The sequence below is a fragment of the Alosa pseudoharengus genome, unplaced genomic scaffold (genome assembly GCF_046254945.1).
Source record: "Alosa pseudoharengus isolate Yale_2024_CS ecotype anadromous, Long Island Sound unplaced genomic scaffold, YU_APseudo_1.1 YU_APseudo_1.1_scf_15, whole genome shotgun sequence".
NCBI lineage: Eukaryota > Metazoa > Chordata > Actinopteri > Clupeiformes > Clupeidae > Alosa > Alosa pseudoharengus.
Genome location: NW_027468620.1, coordinates 19,212,228 through 19,229,727, shown reverse-complemented (window position 1 = coordinate 19,229,727; position 17,500 = coordinate 19,212,228). Strand labels below are relative to the sequence as shown.

Here is a 17,500-nt window from a genome sequence, read left to right as displayed (position 1 = left end):
CCCTGCCTTTGCTTTTATGACCAGTTATTGCACTGTCCATGGTTTGCAAACATCACAAGTTGGGTTGAACAGCAGCAGTGGTCAATGTTAGCATATTTCCATTCCATTTTTCTTAGTTAGAACCTTCCATGAAAAAAGGGAAATTGATTAATCTGGTCCATTTTCAAAACGGTATGCTTGTCTGAGACAAAGACAGATGTTTTGTAAAAAAACTCAAATGCAGCAAGTTTTCCAGAGCACACTGTGACTACACCATACAGACCAAAAGACGGTGTGTAGATTACAGTAGTCTCATCAATATAGGAGTTAAGGCAAGGGGTTAAGGTAGTCTTACATTTGATAGTATTCTAATTCACACTTTGAGGTGACAGTAACCCATTATTATCCAAAATGAAATGTTTCATGTCCAGTATGGCCAACTGATGCATATATATTTAAGGTATATACCATGACATAAACAAATTAAATAAATGCATAAATAGATGGTCCACAATTAATGGTATGTAAGCTGCAACACAAAACAACATGCATGACCTCCAGGTATTTTTGATCATGTATCTCATGTCAGTCACTCAGCACTCGTGCATACACACACACACACACACACACACACACACACACACAGTAGATGCAGGTCATGGTGTGTGTGTGTATGTTTGTTAGTGTGAGTGTGTGTGTGTGTGTGTGTGTGTGTGTGTGTGTGTGTGTGTGTGTCTGTGTCCATTTCTACCACCTTCTACCAAGCTCCGTCCATCTTGTTGATAAGTACACCACAGCATTGTCCCTCTGTGGCAGCAGCAACACCTGACACACACACACACACACACATACACACGTATCTCTCTCTGCTCTCTGTCATTAATGCACCGCGCCGCATGTGCCAGTGTAACCACTCTCTGGATCCCTCTGAGACTCGGCATCCTGCGTGTGCTCCGGGTAGCCCTGGGACACAGCAGAGCCCAGCCTGCCGATAAATAATGCATTCTTAGGAAATGATGCTAAAGTCGCACGAGACGCGCAGCTCGTTAGGCAGGAGAGCTCTCCCGAGGTACGGGCCCGGCTCCACACCAAAGCAACGGCAGTCGCCACCGCAGGGGACCAGCACCTCAGCCAATCAGGTCACAGCATCCGGGGACACGTGTATTGCACTCCCTAACACTCTTTAGCACAGACACTTCACCAAGAGATGGGCACGTGCACACACACACACGCACGCACGCACGCACGCACGCACACACACGCACACACGCATGCACACATACACACACACACACACACACACACACACACACACGCACACACACACACACACACACACGCACACAAACATACCCATTGCTGAACCACAGGAAACAGTGCTTTGTCTCATATTTGTTTATAATTACAGAGTGAGGAGAACTAGATGAGGCTGTTGTTGCACAGGCGAAAGGAAACAAAGCAGCACAACAGGATGTGTGTTAAGCTACAACTGGGTGAGCCACACACTACAGGATGCTCGAATTAGCTGTAAATCCCACACCTGGCTCTCCGCCAAAGAGTAAATCAGGTAGAGTAGTCTATCAGGTACGGTGCACATGTCTGATTTTAGGGGAAATGCACCAAAACCAAACACAGTCACAAACATTTACCTCTAATGAAATAAGGAAAGAAGGACATAGTGACAATTCCAAATTACTCACAGGCTTATCAAGAATCTCATCACCAAACTGTGACTCAATTTAAAGTAACATGACAAACAATATTATACAATTCTGCTAATACTATTTTACTATAATCTTCAAATGTTCAAAGTCATTCCCACAGTCAAAAATATGATACCATATTAGAAATAATGTTCTCTTCAAATTATGAAAGATGGTCGGATACATCATTTGCAAAGGCATGGTGTACCAACATCACACATCCATTTCACAAAGAGAGAACATCTTACAATAAGATGAAATACTTACAAAGAAAATAGGCCTTCGGCAGATGAGATGAGAATGAGAAAATTAGCTCTAGGCATTTTTCCTAATTACAGTAGAAAGAAGAATGGTGATCTGGATCAAGGCTAAGAGCCTGGATGTATCAGATACAACAGAGTTCAGAGATAAGGAAAAGTGTGTAACATACCCAGCAAATATATATTCGATCAATTTAACCATTTTAATTACAGGAGAAATTCCACTGAGCTTTTCGAGTATAAACTTAAAATCCAGGACAAGAAATGTCTGTAAATGACTGTTCATGGGTTTCATCAGGTCCCTTTCCACAGGTGTATTAATCAAGCACCATGCAGTCTGTATTCATAATCTAGGTGCTTGGTTTTATACACCTATGGAAAGGGACCTGATGAAACCCATGAATAAACAGATTGGAAAATAGGTCTATGTTCTAACACCACAGTCCATGTTTGAAAAGAAAGGGCTACTTTAAGCCCATTTAGTGTTCAGGCCCCTATTTCACAGTTTGTTATCTGAGGGTCTGGAAGTCTGAACTAAAATGTACAGGGCTCAAACAACCCTCAGATTCTCCACTGTGGTTTATGGGTCTTCTATAAAGGCTGCAAGTCATAAATTACTTTCTGAGGACTTCCCATCAATAACCTATTGTAGGGTCTTCCAGGCCAAAATAAAAACAAATAAAAAAACTCTCATCACTCGTAAACCTGAAGTCTTCCATCACATGAGATAAAAAGTAAAAAATGTTTTGATATAAGACTATATGTTTGTGTGTATGTGTGTGTGTGCGTGTATGTGTGTGTGTGTGTGTACGAGTGTCTGCAAAGGGAAAAAAGAGAAAAAAAAGAGAAACCCCAAACATCACACAGAATCCCACCTTGTCCAAATCCAATCTTTTCTCCAAACTGTGTGTGTGAGCGTGGTGATAAAGCCCAATCCAAATCCCTGCCTCTCCCTGGTCAGATTCCACTAATCGCCAGCACCTGCTCCTCTGATCTGATCAGCATAACTTCTGAGCGTCCCCTGCCACAGTGGTCTTATCCAGCCTGACAGTAACAAACTGAGCGCAGAATGGCATTCCAAAATGGAAAATTAGCTTTCCGCCTCTCCTTGTGTTTGTCCTTTCTGTACTGTCTTCTAAACTTGTCAAAAACCTCTACGGGAATCATATTTGAATCAGCTCGGCCTATATGAAAATGTGCATAGGAGAGAGCTAATCTCTTAGACACACAGCAGTGCCACAACAGCTTGATAACTGTATGGCAGGGACCCCTATAGACCTGATTAAACAGCAACCACACCAGCTCGGTGTAGCAAGAGTCAAATCATGGGTAACCATTAAGAGTAACAGTGTTGTTATAAAAGCATCTGGTCTCAGATTCACTCGGATGCGTTGGAGCCCTGCCAGCATGGATTCTTCAGAGCACTCTGTACGGTCTGCATCACACAAAGATGTCTATTTGACTGGTCATTGCCAGGAATAAACACTACTGATGACCAGAACCAGGTTGTGCTGCTACTTTCATTATACAATCGCATGCCAGAAGTCAAACTGGGGGTTCGTGTCGCCCAGTTCAGGTGCTCTGGAATGGTTTCTGGTTCTAAATTTCGAAGACTTTCTTTTCCTCTGTTTTTGGCTGACTTGATTTTGATGTTACATGGGTACAGCATTCAAATGAAACACCTGTTACAGTAACAGCACAACATTTACAGTCAGCTTCACTCTACCTGTGCCTCTCCAAGCTTGTGTCTGTTGTCACCCTATTTTACCCTTTGTCCCGGTCTCCCTCCTCTCTTCCTTAACCTCACCTCTGTCTTCGCTTTGTCCGTCCGTCCAGCCAAGCGGCCAGCGAGCGAGCCTGCACATGAAAGCTCTGTCACTCTGGAGAGCGTGACTGTGCTGTGATTTATTTGTGTAGGGCAGCTCTCCCCAGAGTAAGCTGTTATTCTTTCCCCTCTCCGTCAGTGAATGCAATCTTGCCACCGCATCACCGGGGCCATTTGTCATTATTTAAGCCCACATTTGCCTCCCTCCAGAGGCTCGGCTGGCGCTCGGGTCATTTTCCCACTCCCCTGCCAAAAGTGGCCTTAAGGCCCCACAAATATGTCATTAGTCATAGTTTGCCTTTAAGTTGAATTAATTGTACAAAAACAGAGGGTGTGAGGGGGCGAGAGAGAGAGAAAGAGATAACTGGCAGCAAAACAATAATTCATCACAGGTCTATCCCACTTATTATGAGTCATAGGCAATTAATACATCATTTGATGTAAAAAATAACAAATCAGGAATGAAAGAGAAGTCTTTGTTGAATGCCATGTCTCAGACATCAAACATGTTGGAATGGCTGAATAAATATAGCATTAAAAACATGCTGATTGAAAAGCCGAATTCATCCAGAGCAACTTTTGGCCACCAGCTGAGTGAAGCTATTGGAAAAAAAAATCCATCCCTACAATCCATTCCTGCATGCTGAAACACACACACACACACACACACACACACACACACACACACACACACACACACACACACACACACACACACACACACACACACACACACACACACACATTTATCCTGTCCTTGCAGATGCCACTTGGAAGTCAGTGAGCTCTTCCACACAAACCTGCAGCCTGGTCAAAACAACAGTGTGATCTGCCTACCGGCAATATGTCTCAAGGCTAATTAGGCCACGTTGTTGCCAGGCAACTGGATTGATCCAGGAACACGGCACACAGTGATGGCCAACTGGACCTGCGTCGGCCTTAAGGGTGCCTGAGCAGAATACTCAGGCACTGGTATATAAGACCATGATGCTCGCCTCAGCCCTAAAAGAAGCTGAGAGAAGGTCGTTCTTACTCAATTATCTCACATTATCTTAGTATAGTGCATGCTCTTTGGGGATGGTGAGCTAGAAAACCGGCCTTAGCTACTTGATCACACATTCAAGACGGTCAAACATCGTTGCAGTTATGTGCAGGGGCATGTCTGGACACTGACCTGTGGACAGCACTCTTCAAGTAACTACTGTTGGAGTAAACTTTCTTAAATGTAATTACAGTTGGAACTCGCTAAAAAATTTGACTGAGAGAGAGAGAGTGATGGGAAAAGAGGCTGCTAGTCGGTAACCCCTAAAATCATATGCACAGTGCGTCCCATTTTGCAATATTTCCTTGTTAAAGGTGACAGACCATTCATCAAGGTAGAGCGCCTTTCATCATAAATGAGTCTCTGAATTATTCATTTCCACTACCTTGGGTCTCCTGTCTGAATTTTTTTGGAACTTTTGCTGATGTCTTTTGCCAGCTATTTTGATCAGAGCCTCTTCTTTATCTGAACCGAAATTACTCTCATATTGCTACAATATTGCCAAGGCTTTCTAACACCTCAAACCAACTAGAAGAATGACACAAATGGTAATGTTGTGTGTGGGTCAACAATTGGTCTCTGTGATCTATTCATGGCCACTTATTTCTCTTCACCTTCCATCAAACTCTGTCCATCTTGCTGATAATTACAGTCATTTCCATATGTGACAGTGCTGAAATACCTGACACACACACACACACACACACACACACACACACACACACACAGTAGATGCAGGTCATGGTGTGTGTGTGTATGTTTGTTAGTGTGAGTGTGTGTGTGTGTGTGTGTGTGTGTGTGTGTGTGTGTGTGTGTCTGTGTCCATTTCTACCACCTTCTACCAAGCTCCGTCCATCTTGTTGATAAGTACACCACAGCATTGTCCCTCTGTGGCAGCAGCAACACCTGACACACACACACACTCACACACAGCACGTGTGTGTGTGTGTGTGTGTGTGTGTGTGTGTGTGTGTGTGTGTGTGTGTGTGTGTGTGTGTATGTGTGTGTGCGTGTCCCTCTCTCATTCCTCATCAGAACCGCTCCAGCTCCAGCCCTGACAACGTGCGGTGCACTGGGGGGTTGTCCCCAGGTTGACTTGACGTCCCCAGTAGAGACACAGACGCCACTCCCCCTGCGTCCTCTCCGTAATTACCCGGCCCTGATTTGTCCCGTCGGGACGCGGCCTGGCTAATTGCACACAAATAATCACATGTTTGTCAAGCCTCCATAATCTACCCTCTGTACGCCAGGAGGGGAGGGCGACAATAGATCGTCTGTCAGCCCCACGCAGGGCCACCACATCCTAGGGTAGCTGAGCTCATTCTGCTGTCTACAGCATGGCATGAGGGAGAGAACTGTGCCAGCGCTCAGTGAAGTCAAGCTGAGGGCAAGACAATGGATGGCAAAACAACATTTTGATCTATGGATGCCATCAAAACTAGCTCTGCACTTCTCGTCAGCACCTTTCAACAGTGCTGCTGCTGTCACATGACTACTATTATCATGGCTGTTTGGACAGCTTATTGGAGTTTATATGAGGTTTGGTTAACTTTTCGACACGAACATACATTCCAAGACTATCAACATCAGAGGAGCAGAAATGGCTAAATAGGTAATCAGCAGCTACACAGATCATGCAGGATTTTGACAAAAGTTAACATTTACAAACCCTATGTGTGAAGTCTGTGGGTAGCTTCCCTGCTCATTATAATTAATATGTACCAGCTACTCTAATTGTGATGACAGACAGTGAAAGGAGGACATTATCCCTGACTGGTCAGGCACATCAGCATCCCATAGACGGATGTGGGAGCTAATAGAAGTGGGTGGAGAAATGACTCTGGGTTTCCACACGGTCATCACTTCTCATCAGAGTAGAGCAGACCTCCCACAGGATAGAAACAACATTCATATCTCACTCGTGCCACAACTCTAGATCTGGGATGCCATACAGAAACATGGGAAACCGTACAGAAAGCACTGATAAGGAAAAACTGCAGGATTTATGTATTTTTGAAAAGGTACAGATGAAAGCCTAATGCCAAAATGATCACAGTGGAATATAATTATAAGGTGGGCAATACGATGCATCATCATTATGAAAATGTCCATAAACATCTCAATTAATTTTGGAAGTAATGACAATTATATTCTACAGACACCTTGTAAAATATCTGAGAAAAACATTTAGGATGTCAAAAATGACCAGATGGTAATGTTACCCATTTACAGACGCAAGGAGTGTTTATTTGCCAGGCTCAACCCTAAGACCAAGCGTAACTCTTTCACAGAAGCCTTGCTAAAGAAAAAAGACATGAGGACCAGGCCTATCTGTACTTCTGACCGCAAACACCACAAAGTTCCTCAACAACTCTGCGATGCACTTTTCTTCCAGTAACTCCCCTCCCCCTCACTATCTCCCCCAGCAGCCTCCATCCTCCATTCTCCTTCTGCCCTGACCTCCCTCAGAATGACTGTGGTCCTTGCAGTTCAGCGGTCGAGTCATTAATAATATCAGGCGTCCGTTTCTCAATGCTGATCCGACCGTCTCCACCCTGTCACCCGGCAACAAATTAATTCCACTTATTTATCTCGGGTGCCAAGGCCAGCGTGGCTGGAATAACAGTTTATGGAACAAAAGGAGCAGGAATTATGGATGGTGTGTTTGTTCTGACAGGACCATTTGTTCTTGCTCGCTTTTGGCTGAAGATAAAGTTCATAACAATCACTTTGATAACTAATGCCGTCAATTTTCTCCTCTCTGGCTCCGTGTCTCTGCCATTCTTTTTTTCCCATCTGCGGTATGTGTGTGTGTGTGTGTGTGTGTGTGTGTGTGTGTGTTTTTTTTTTTTTCATTCCCTGTTTTTGTTTACTTAACCAAAAAAGGAGCTGCACTGGAGATCAAGATCAGGCAGTCAACCTCGGCTACATGCTCTCCATATCAAAAGGGACTTGGCAAAACGAGTGAGGCCAATCCAAGCGAGACTGTTCCACCTCACTGGGCCAATGTGGTGAAAAACAACCTTTATGCAAGCAAACGGCTGCCTTTCTTTAACAGCAGCAATCAAAATAACTTGTCAGAAAAAAAAACCTATGCTAATATGCAGTGATGTATTGAAGAGGGATTTTTCCATGTTTGTACATCAAACCAGGGGTTTACTATTTGACCAAACAAACTAGAAAGAGTTTTACACATGTTGAAAAAAAATACTCTCAAATAGTTTCTTCAACTAAAAATCCAATGAATAACATTGTCTAAATGATGTACAGGTGTCTCAGTGGCTATGTCTGTCAAGAATAGAATTTGTGTGTCTACACGTATAAATATAATGGTTTGTATACTTTCTAACAAAAGATCTTAGTGAACCATCTGGGTATAGAAATTGCTGCGTGTAAATAGCAGCAGCTTCCCAGACACTACTGTGGTGGGTATACACTGTTAAATGCTGCTACATTTAAGCCACTGATAAATGTAGCACACCAAGTACATAACTCTTATTTGACTTCTGCTGAATCATGCCCACTCAACAGAAATACACAACACAAGTATTCAGTGAAAAAAGGAAACACAGGTCTGTGTAGTGTGAGAGGGCATAAAAAAATACATCCACATCCAAACAAGAACAAGGCAGTATGTACCTCATTTTATCAAGGTTACCCTTTCCATTCCTTCATTCATAGATATATTTTCATAAATTGTACTAAGATGTCTCTCAGCTTGTTTGGTTGTATGGTTCACGATTCACAATTCATGGTGAAAGTCCATAGGCTTGGAATGCTTCTTGCAGTGATTCCCTTTTAGAAAGGCTCTGTAACAACGTTTTGCAGATGTCAAAATTGTAGTGCTTAAGAATTTCCTGTCAAGGAGAAGATTATAACAATTACAGAATGACTATTGCACCGGATGCTGGGGGGGGGCAAATATCCATGAAACCAGAGGATGCACAAACAACAGATATGCATTTCACCAGCTGGTCTGCAGCAGATGCAATATGTAATCCTTCAGAAAGGAGAGGGAGGAAAGACCAGCTTAACAGTTTAAGCACTAGATTCTGGACTATGGAATTGCAGATCAAACTGGAGAGATTTGTCCGATTGTTTGTTGCATTCAAAATCTCACCAAGATGGCTGTATTACAGAGGCCGGATGTCTGCGCTGACATGCTATTTTTTACCTCCTCTTTTTGAGCAAACTTATTGTTGTCCAGCAATTACCGGTACATTTATTTTTCTTTATTGTTTTTGTTTAATTTGTGTGGGGTAATTAGCCATTTCACAAACCATGCTTTTCACTCAGCTTTGGCAACAACATCTGTGAAAATACATCATATCAAGTCAAAGCAGCTACATAAAAGAAAGGGACCACACATCCTAAATTGACCTTTACAAGTTCCTCATACAATATACTTTTTATGACTGCCAAATTTCTCTGGGCAGTGGTTCAATATGGGCGCGGATAGCACAGACAAAACCAATTAGTCCAGTGCTCCCCAAACAGTGAATGTCATCACCTCTCATATACTTCTTGTTTCTTTAATGAAAATAGCCACTGAATGGCATGCTATCAACTCTCTTAGGAAGTAAGAGCTAAAAATGAATGAATACAAACCAAACAATATATATATATATAATGTGTAGGCCTACTGTATATATACATAACAGGCACATAATACCTTGGCACCCAGTCTAAATAGGAAACTAGATGTACCGCAGAGCGGTACAAAATATGACCGCCGCCCAGTCCAGCACATTTTTTCCACAAAAATAAATCACGCTGAAAGGCCTATATGATTCTAACTGTCTCACTAAATTGCATTAGCCACACTCAATTCTCACTGGTATCTGCTAGACAACAAGTACCAAAACATGATTAGTTCATAGATTTCACATGTTAAATTCATTTTATACAACCCCACCCCCATCTTGCCTGTTCATAATTCTGAGAAATTCTTGAATTGTGTGCATGTGTGCGTATACACGTTTATGTTTATGTGTGTGTGTGTGTGTGTGTGTGTGTGTGCGTGCTTGTGTGTTTGCCTGCGTATGTGTGTTTGTGCATGTGCATCTTGCCTGTTCATAATTCTGAGAAATTCTTGAATTGTGTGCGTGTACACGTTTATGTTTATGTGTGTGTGTGTGTGTGTGTGTGTGTGTGTGTGTGTGTGCGTGCTTGTGTGTTTGCCTGCGTATGTGTGTTTGTGCATGTGCATGCATGCGTACATATGTCTACTGTGTGAGTATGTGTCATACGTATGATTACTGTGAAGGTATGTGTGCGTGTGTATCTGTTTATGCACATGTGTGCACATGGAATGGGTTAACATGACCCCTGGAGGCAAACATACAGAAAAAATTGGTCCTCCTAAACCTTACGGTTCTCGAGATATTCACAGAAAACTGTGTCTGCACTACCCTCCTTTCGGGGGGTGCAGTCCAGCGGAGGGGGCTACAGATCAAAACGAAAAACGATGGTTCCATGCTATCCATATCGGGTTACATGCCCACCAAGTTTCGTCTACCCCGGTCTTTCAGTGTCCGGGGAATCATTGACGGAAATTTGGACATGCGAAAAAGAAAAAAAAAAAAAAAAAAGAAAAAAGCTGACTAAACCTATATGACCGCCGCTTCGCTGCGCGGCGGTCATAATAAGTTGCCACTTCCGCATATGGTGGCCCTACGGCTTACCATTATAGCACTGCTAATTACATTTTACCTAGAATATCATTCTTGTACAACAGACGCTTTGAAGTAGCATTTAATTATGTTGTGAACTTGAGTGAGTGGCGATGGGGCTGTCTTGCCATAAGCAAGAGCTCTGGATAACTCTCAAACAAGCATGCAATTTGACAGACCAAAGCAATTTAGCTTGTTAATGTTAATGAACGCCGATTCACTATCGCATTGCAGGAGAGGACAAAGCAAGGGGGAGCTCAGCATCGCACTCATCTGATTGAGACTGAACGCTTCAATTCCATTTCTATTTCCCAGGGCCGTATCTTTCCAGCTAATGGTTTGTTTATGCCATGTAGGAGGCTGTTTTGAGTGGTCCATAATAGTTTTATTGACACCCGTCCAATGACCCAGCGGCGGTCCCAGCCTGCCTGCCTCTCATCTGAAGCAGATTTTGTTTGTGTGGGGTGTGTATGTGTGTGTGTGTTGAGAGGGTGACATGGTCTATAGAAGAGATTTGGTCGATCGTTTTTGACCTTCAACCTGTCATATTCCCCTTCCCGCAAGCTGCGTGAGTCGCACACATCCTCTCCGGAACAGCCCTCAGAGGACCCAATCAAAAACATCTCTGACGCAATGTGGCAAACATGTCTTCAAGGAAAAAAAATCGGCGAAACCCTGGGAGCTTCACTACTTCTATCCACAGGTAAAGAGCTTTCAAACTAGCACATACAGCACCACTCGGTACATGCTACTGGGTGATCATGCACTCCAGAGCCCACGTGGAGCTGCGTGATCAAGTACCGTACGGAGCAGCAAGTGGATAAGAGAAGGCATCTTTATTGCGGCGCCGAAGCTCATATTTAGAGCTGGATTGAGTGCCTGCACAGTTCCAAATCCGTTCGTGTGAGGGCGAAGGAGAGAGAGCCGTTTGCTACACATTAATAACAGAGACCTCCTCCAGTCCAGCACTCTCCACTCCCTCTGGGGAGAAGGGTAGGCAGTCTTGGGATGGGTTGTTATATTTCACACTTAATGATGTGCAAGGGATCTTGAGCTCCGATCTGCCAAGCTCATTTTACGCCCTGAGATGGCCGCCCAATTACAGCAAACAGCAGCCAAGGCTACACTGCTTTGTATTAAATATGTTGTTAGTGGTATGTTCCAGAGCATGGTGGAGGTATACCAGGGGCCCTCAAAACATCATTTCTGCTTTGCTCTGCTTCAGGATGGCAAAACCAAGGGAATATAAAGGTTGGAATGGTTGGTTACTATAATCCAACATTTTTATTTTTATTTTTTAACTGGGTCATTTCTGCCAAAATAAATCCTCTATTCCCATATTGACGACCTGATTAATTGCCTTCAACTTGAAATGCATCTGCCCATCACCATATTAAGGATAATCTTTTCCTCCATGGTTTTCATAAAACCAGTTTTCGGCTACCCTTATGGAACTGCTCTAACATAACCACTACTGATCAAATCACAGTCCTCCTCAACATCGCTTGTCTTTTGTTTTGTTTTGTTTTTCAAATTAATATCTAGTCAGCCTGTCATGTGTCATATGTAACACCATGTATGCATGTCTTTCCATGCCCATATGCAATAGCATTTATACGCATGTATTACAAAAATCATCTTTTGAATAATCCCTTTTGGATCAATTTTTCACCTCAAGTGCTAAAAAAGACCGCAGTTCTTTTAATAAGAGGTGTGAACTTCACACACACACACACACACACACACGCTGTGACTGGTGCTGCCTGCCTGCCTCCTTCCCTGCCTCCCTGAGACGTGGTGCATGGCTGGGGGAGTGGCAGCCGGCGAGTGGCTGGCTGTGTACCTGGCGCTGATCAGACTCCCAGCATGCAGCGCTGCAGTGGTGCTGTGCGCCCGCTGACCCTCTCCCTCTGCACAGCCGGACGCCAACACTAATTGGGCTGATGTGAACTTTGCCAAAATGCCATAATCATGCTAAAACCATCACAGAATTAGATCAAGGCAGACTCATTTAACATGTATCTTAAACCAGGGAGGAAAAATAAGGAAACTGTAACGCGTACTATGTACAGTATGAGACAGTCATTCTCTGTTTTAAAAGGTGAAATATCCAATTTCTATATTCCAATTTCTCTCTCTTTTAAAAAAAAACTATTATATTGTACAATTGCTAATCTACGTAGGAAAATCGCTCATTATTTCAATGTGTGTGTCTAATAGGACACAGTATGATCATAATGTTTTAAAACCCTTCCAGAATAAGTCTCATGAATCATCCATGTTTCTGTGAATTTGGACAAAGGGGTGGTTATGCCAGCATTATTCAAATCCATTGCATCTATCAACTCCAAACTTAGAGACTTTCACAACCAGCTGTCTGTATTTTGTTTTGTTTTGCATCTAATTATAGCAAGTGCTGTAGTGATAGTAGTGATGTTGGTAGTAGCCTTTCTGTTGCTCTCATTGACGTCACCATTGTTATTTAATGCCATTTAATACTCTGCCAGTGTGGGATTAAAGAAAATCACATGGATTACACAGCACTGAACGGCACACAGCCAAAGGCCACTGCACAGAGTGGGCAAAAGCAAACCTCTAGATCCAGAGGTGGACAACCAGCTTCAGAAAGTACAAGCCTAGACATGTAGTCTTTCTAGCTGTGCATTTAACACAGTTGATATCATTAATTGGCCGATCTACCTGACTGAAGAGTTGTGCTAATTGGGATTAGCTGGTTTAGTGAATGGTTGGAACCAATATGTGGTTGGACTTTCCTTTTCTGAAGCCTAGATCTTGCTGGAACTCTCGAGGCTGGGGAGCTGAAAATGCCCCAGGAGCCTCACCTGCCTATACAGCGTCATTAGAGAGGAGCCCACCCTTCTGTGGCTCTGCCCATAACCTTCACCTGGGGCCCGGGGGGGAGCGACACCCCCCCCTCTGGAGGCTACCATGGCCTTTGAAGCTCCAGGGAGCCTTTGAAGGAAGTATATTTACTGTTCAGAGGTAGTTATGCCTTGATATCCTCCTACCAGAGCGTCTGCAAGATTTTTTCGAGGGAGACTGAAGGTGTATAAATTAATTTAAACTCCAAATTCTGAGTTTTTATCTCTTTTATGCACATGGACAATAAATTAGAAAAAAAAACCCATCCTGTCCAAAAAGATATCTAACAACAATTATGTAAAAAAAACACACTCAGACTCGGTCAACTTCAAGGGTAGCCAAATAAGTTACAAACACGGCAAATAAAGAAATGACGTGCACACTATCTGTTGTGCGATCATAATAAGCGAAATAACACAGAGGCCTCCCACCACCACCTGCGTTCATCACAGAGACGGTTAGTGTACTCCTGGGCTATCTGTGGGGAGGCAATTCCATTACCACCACATTACAATTCATCTGGCGACTATTGCAAAAAAATGACATAATGATTGCGCTCTCTCCACTCCCAAACAATGGTACGGTAATAATCTTGCTGCCATCTCATTACAAAACGAGCATTACAAGGGGAATTCTATTACTCTCAAAATAAAACAGATTAGAAACATCTTCATAATAATACCACCACTGCCATCATCCACTACCACCAACATCTTTGGTCTCCCATGACATTTTTTGCACTCCATGAATTATACATGAAGATAATTGTCTCTTTTGTGTTTATTCCCCACAGTCTTTTAACATATTACAATTTTTTCTCATCTTTACATGTTCTTTCATCTTAATAGGTATTGTGTTTCATTCTGTAGCGTTGAGATGTCTCAGGGCAATTAAGTGGTGTGGCGAGTTTCATTTTCATAAAGACTTTCAACATTATGCATCCATTAATCAGATCAGCCTGGAAAGTGTGATAAGCACAATGTAAAAAGCTGAAATAGATTTCAGTCTCTTTTCTTCTGAAGGTTATATAAGATTGGAGGAGTGGACAGAGCTTGTGGTAAAGCTTTCACATCAAAGATGCACTGCATCTACCATCAGTGCATGAAACAATAAACCATGCTGAAATGTTAATTACAAGGAATGACTCATGAATATGTGCACCATCACCTTGGCCCTTCTTGAGCCAACAGGATCCTCAAGTTGCTCACCAACAAATGGGACTACAAAATTAGAGGAAGCTTTCACCCATGCTGTTGTCTTAATCTGGAACAGACAGAGCAGACCACTACATGCTTTACCGCTTCACTATGATTGTCCTCTAAGGCATCACATAAAACCACAATTCCATGGAGGCCACCTTGGTTTTTTTTCCATACTCTTTTTTCTACTGCAGCCTAGTCTGATTTTACAGCACACAAAGCAGAGAGCTTCAAATCTTTTGTCCTCAAATATTCCCATCGGATACAGGCTACAGTAGATGTGCGATGAAAACAGGACACTACGTGATTTAGCGTTGTGAAGCTGTGGGCTAAACAGAGCCAATGGACACACCAAAGCTACAGTATGAAACTGCTGTGCAACACTACTCAATATGCATACTTATCACATCGCATTATGCATAGTGTCAATTCACATTAATGACGCCACGCAGTAATTGAGAACCAGAAAGAGATAAGGATATTTCCATGTCTTTGAGCACTGAGGAGTATCATAGTCTCTGTTCTGTCCTTTCAGGCTGTATCTGTGTCCTCTGTGGAGCTCGGCAGTGGTCCTGTGACTTGACCATGATGGCAGCACTAATAAGAGATTCTCTGCACCTTCTCCTCACTGCTCTGCCTGACTGACCTGTGACCCTCTGGCAGGACTAACTCTGAAATCCAATGACCAGGAAACTACGCTTGCTTTATTCTTGCTTTATTCTCTCACTCTCTCTCTCTCTCTCGCTCTCCCTCTCTTACAAATTTCAGTCAGTAGAGGACTCTTTGATAGTGATGCTGGCAATAATACACCACTCAAGCTAACCCCCATAAAAGCAGCAGGACTGCCCCCCCCCCCCACACACACACCCCAAGATTAGTTTTTGCGTAAGACATATGGCACTTCTGCTCGCCATCCTACTTATCCACCTTAATGCTCTCCCCTATGCACAATAAAAAGGTCTGATCTCCATTGATAGCCTGACGTATAACGCAGTCCAGCTGGCAACCTACTACAGTTTCTATCTGCGCTTGCATTGAAAGGTCAGTTTCATTGGGTCTTCCTGTTTGCTGCATGAATGAGTGTGGCAATTTAGCCAGAGTGCAAAATATGTGTCCAGGGGAGTGTCAGGGGAGGCCTCCATGTACTGTCCACCTCAATGTGGTCATTGTGTTGCCTGGGCATCTCTCAAGAACAATCGCAAGAACACAATGTGCAGCCTCCACAATAGGGACGAGGTGACAGAAACTGAATACTCAGGTCATAGTCTACGATACCTGCATAAATCCACCATATGTTCCCCCACTGATGTCCTGCCTCCCCCCTCACATTTCTTTCTTATTGCCATGTGGGTGCTTTGAAATAGTTTGGTGAAAAGCGATGGCTGTGTTGGTGATGCACAGAAGGAAGGTCAAGGTACATTATACATAAAGGGAAGGCGAAGGAGAAGGTTGGAAGAAAAGAAAAGAGGAAAAACAGGCGAGAGTGTGGAAGACACTGCAAACACAGACACACACACACACACACACACACACACACACAAACAAACACACAAACACACACAGGCAAAAAAGCCTGGGTTAAAACCATAATCCGCATTTAATTTAAATTCTGATTCATTCTCCTCTTGTATTGCGCTCCATCCAAATGGGTAAATATTGTAGAACAAATCTTTTCTCCAGGGCAATCGCTACATGCAGCACCCACTCTGGGATGGCTTGCTTTCTCAGAAACATGGCCACTGTAGAATCTGTGTCAAGTGCATATAACAAATATCGGTAACACTTTATAATAACTACACACAATTCATAATTTATTAAGCCTTTGTTACTTATTAGTTAATGGTTTGTTCATCATTAGTAATTTCTTGTTCATACATAATTTATCATCAGTAAAGCATTTGTTCACACAATTATAAATGGTTTGTTCATAGTAAATAAGCCTATCCAAAAAATATGTTTGTAAGTACATGATTTATACTTAATAAGTAATGAAACAACCACTTATAATGAAATCATTTTCTTATTATAAACCAGTTGCAAACTATTACAAAATGCTTTGTTCATAATTTGTAAAGCATTGTTCCTATGTTAATTCTCATAAATAAAGTATTTGTACACACAGTTATAAATGGTTTGTTCATAAATTTTGCAATAATATTTTGTTGATGAAGTATACACATATTTTATAAACCACTTCCTAATACTATAATTCATGATTAACTCAGGAGTTACAAGTGGTTAGTTAATGATATGTTGTGAGCTTATCTAAAGTGAGGACTTTCTATGCCTTGCAACACATTTTCAAATGAGTTGTAAAGATTACATTTACATTCATTCATTTAGCAGACAAGCGACGTACACATTTAAATTAAATTGAAGGCCATTGACATAACAGTGAGAGCCGGGAATCAAACTCCCAACTTTCCAGGCTACTGCGTGCTAGTCCTGCTCCTTATCCACTACACTACCTTGGCCCAGATAGAAACCCCTACAACTATGCAAGAGTTTCTGTTTTCTTTTACTACACACTGTTATTAAACATCTGTAAACTATTATTAAATGCTGTATTTTTCGTTTGTAAAGCATTATTCCTACATTAATTCTCATCTGTAAATCCTGTTTACACACAGTTAAAAATGGTTTGTTCATAGTAAACACGCATATCTATATTATATTTTTTAATTGACTGTTGTAATACCACTGGGCAGAGATAGTGTAGTCGATAGGGAGCCGGGTTAACATGCAGTAATCCATAAAGTTGGGGGTTCAAACCCCGGTGTCCACCAATGTGGCCTTGTCTTTTAATTTCATTGACATGTGAAAGTCGCTTTGGGTGAAAGTGTTGGCTAAATTAATAAATGCAAGTGTAAACTTTATAACTCATTTTTAAATGTGTTGCAAGGCATAAAACGTCCTCACTTTAGATGAGCTCACAGA

At 42.4% G+C, this 17,500-nt stretch overlaps 1 protein-coding gene across 2 annotated transcripts in view; it reads right to left on the bottom strand.

The window, feature by feature from the left end:
• The window catches only part of LOC143123790 (neurexin-1a-like), a 262,633-nt gene that overhangs the window by 217,525 nt on the left and 27,608 nt on the right, over positions 1 to 17,500 (bottom strand). Inside the window, exon 4 of one of the 2 annotated variants that reach the window (XM_076285071.1) lies at positions 7,240 to 7,264. The exons of the other annotated variant lie outside the window; for it this stretch is intronic. Within the exon in view, the coding sequence (XP_076141186.1) occupies positions 7,240 to 7,264 (25 nt within the window). The remainder of the gene's footprint in view (positions 1 to 7,239; positions 7,265 to 17,500) is intronic. 2 annotated transcript variants of the gene reach the window in all.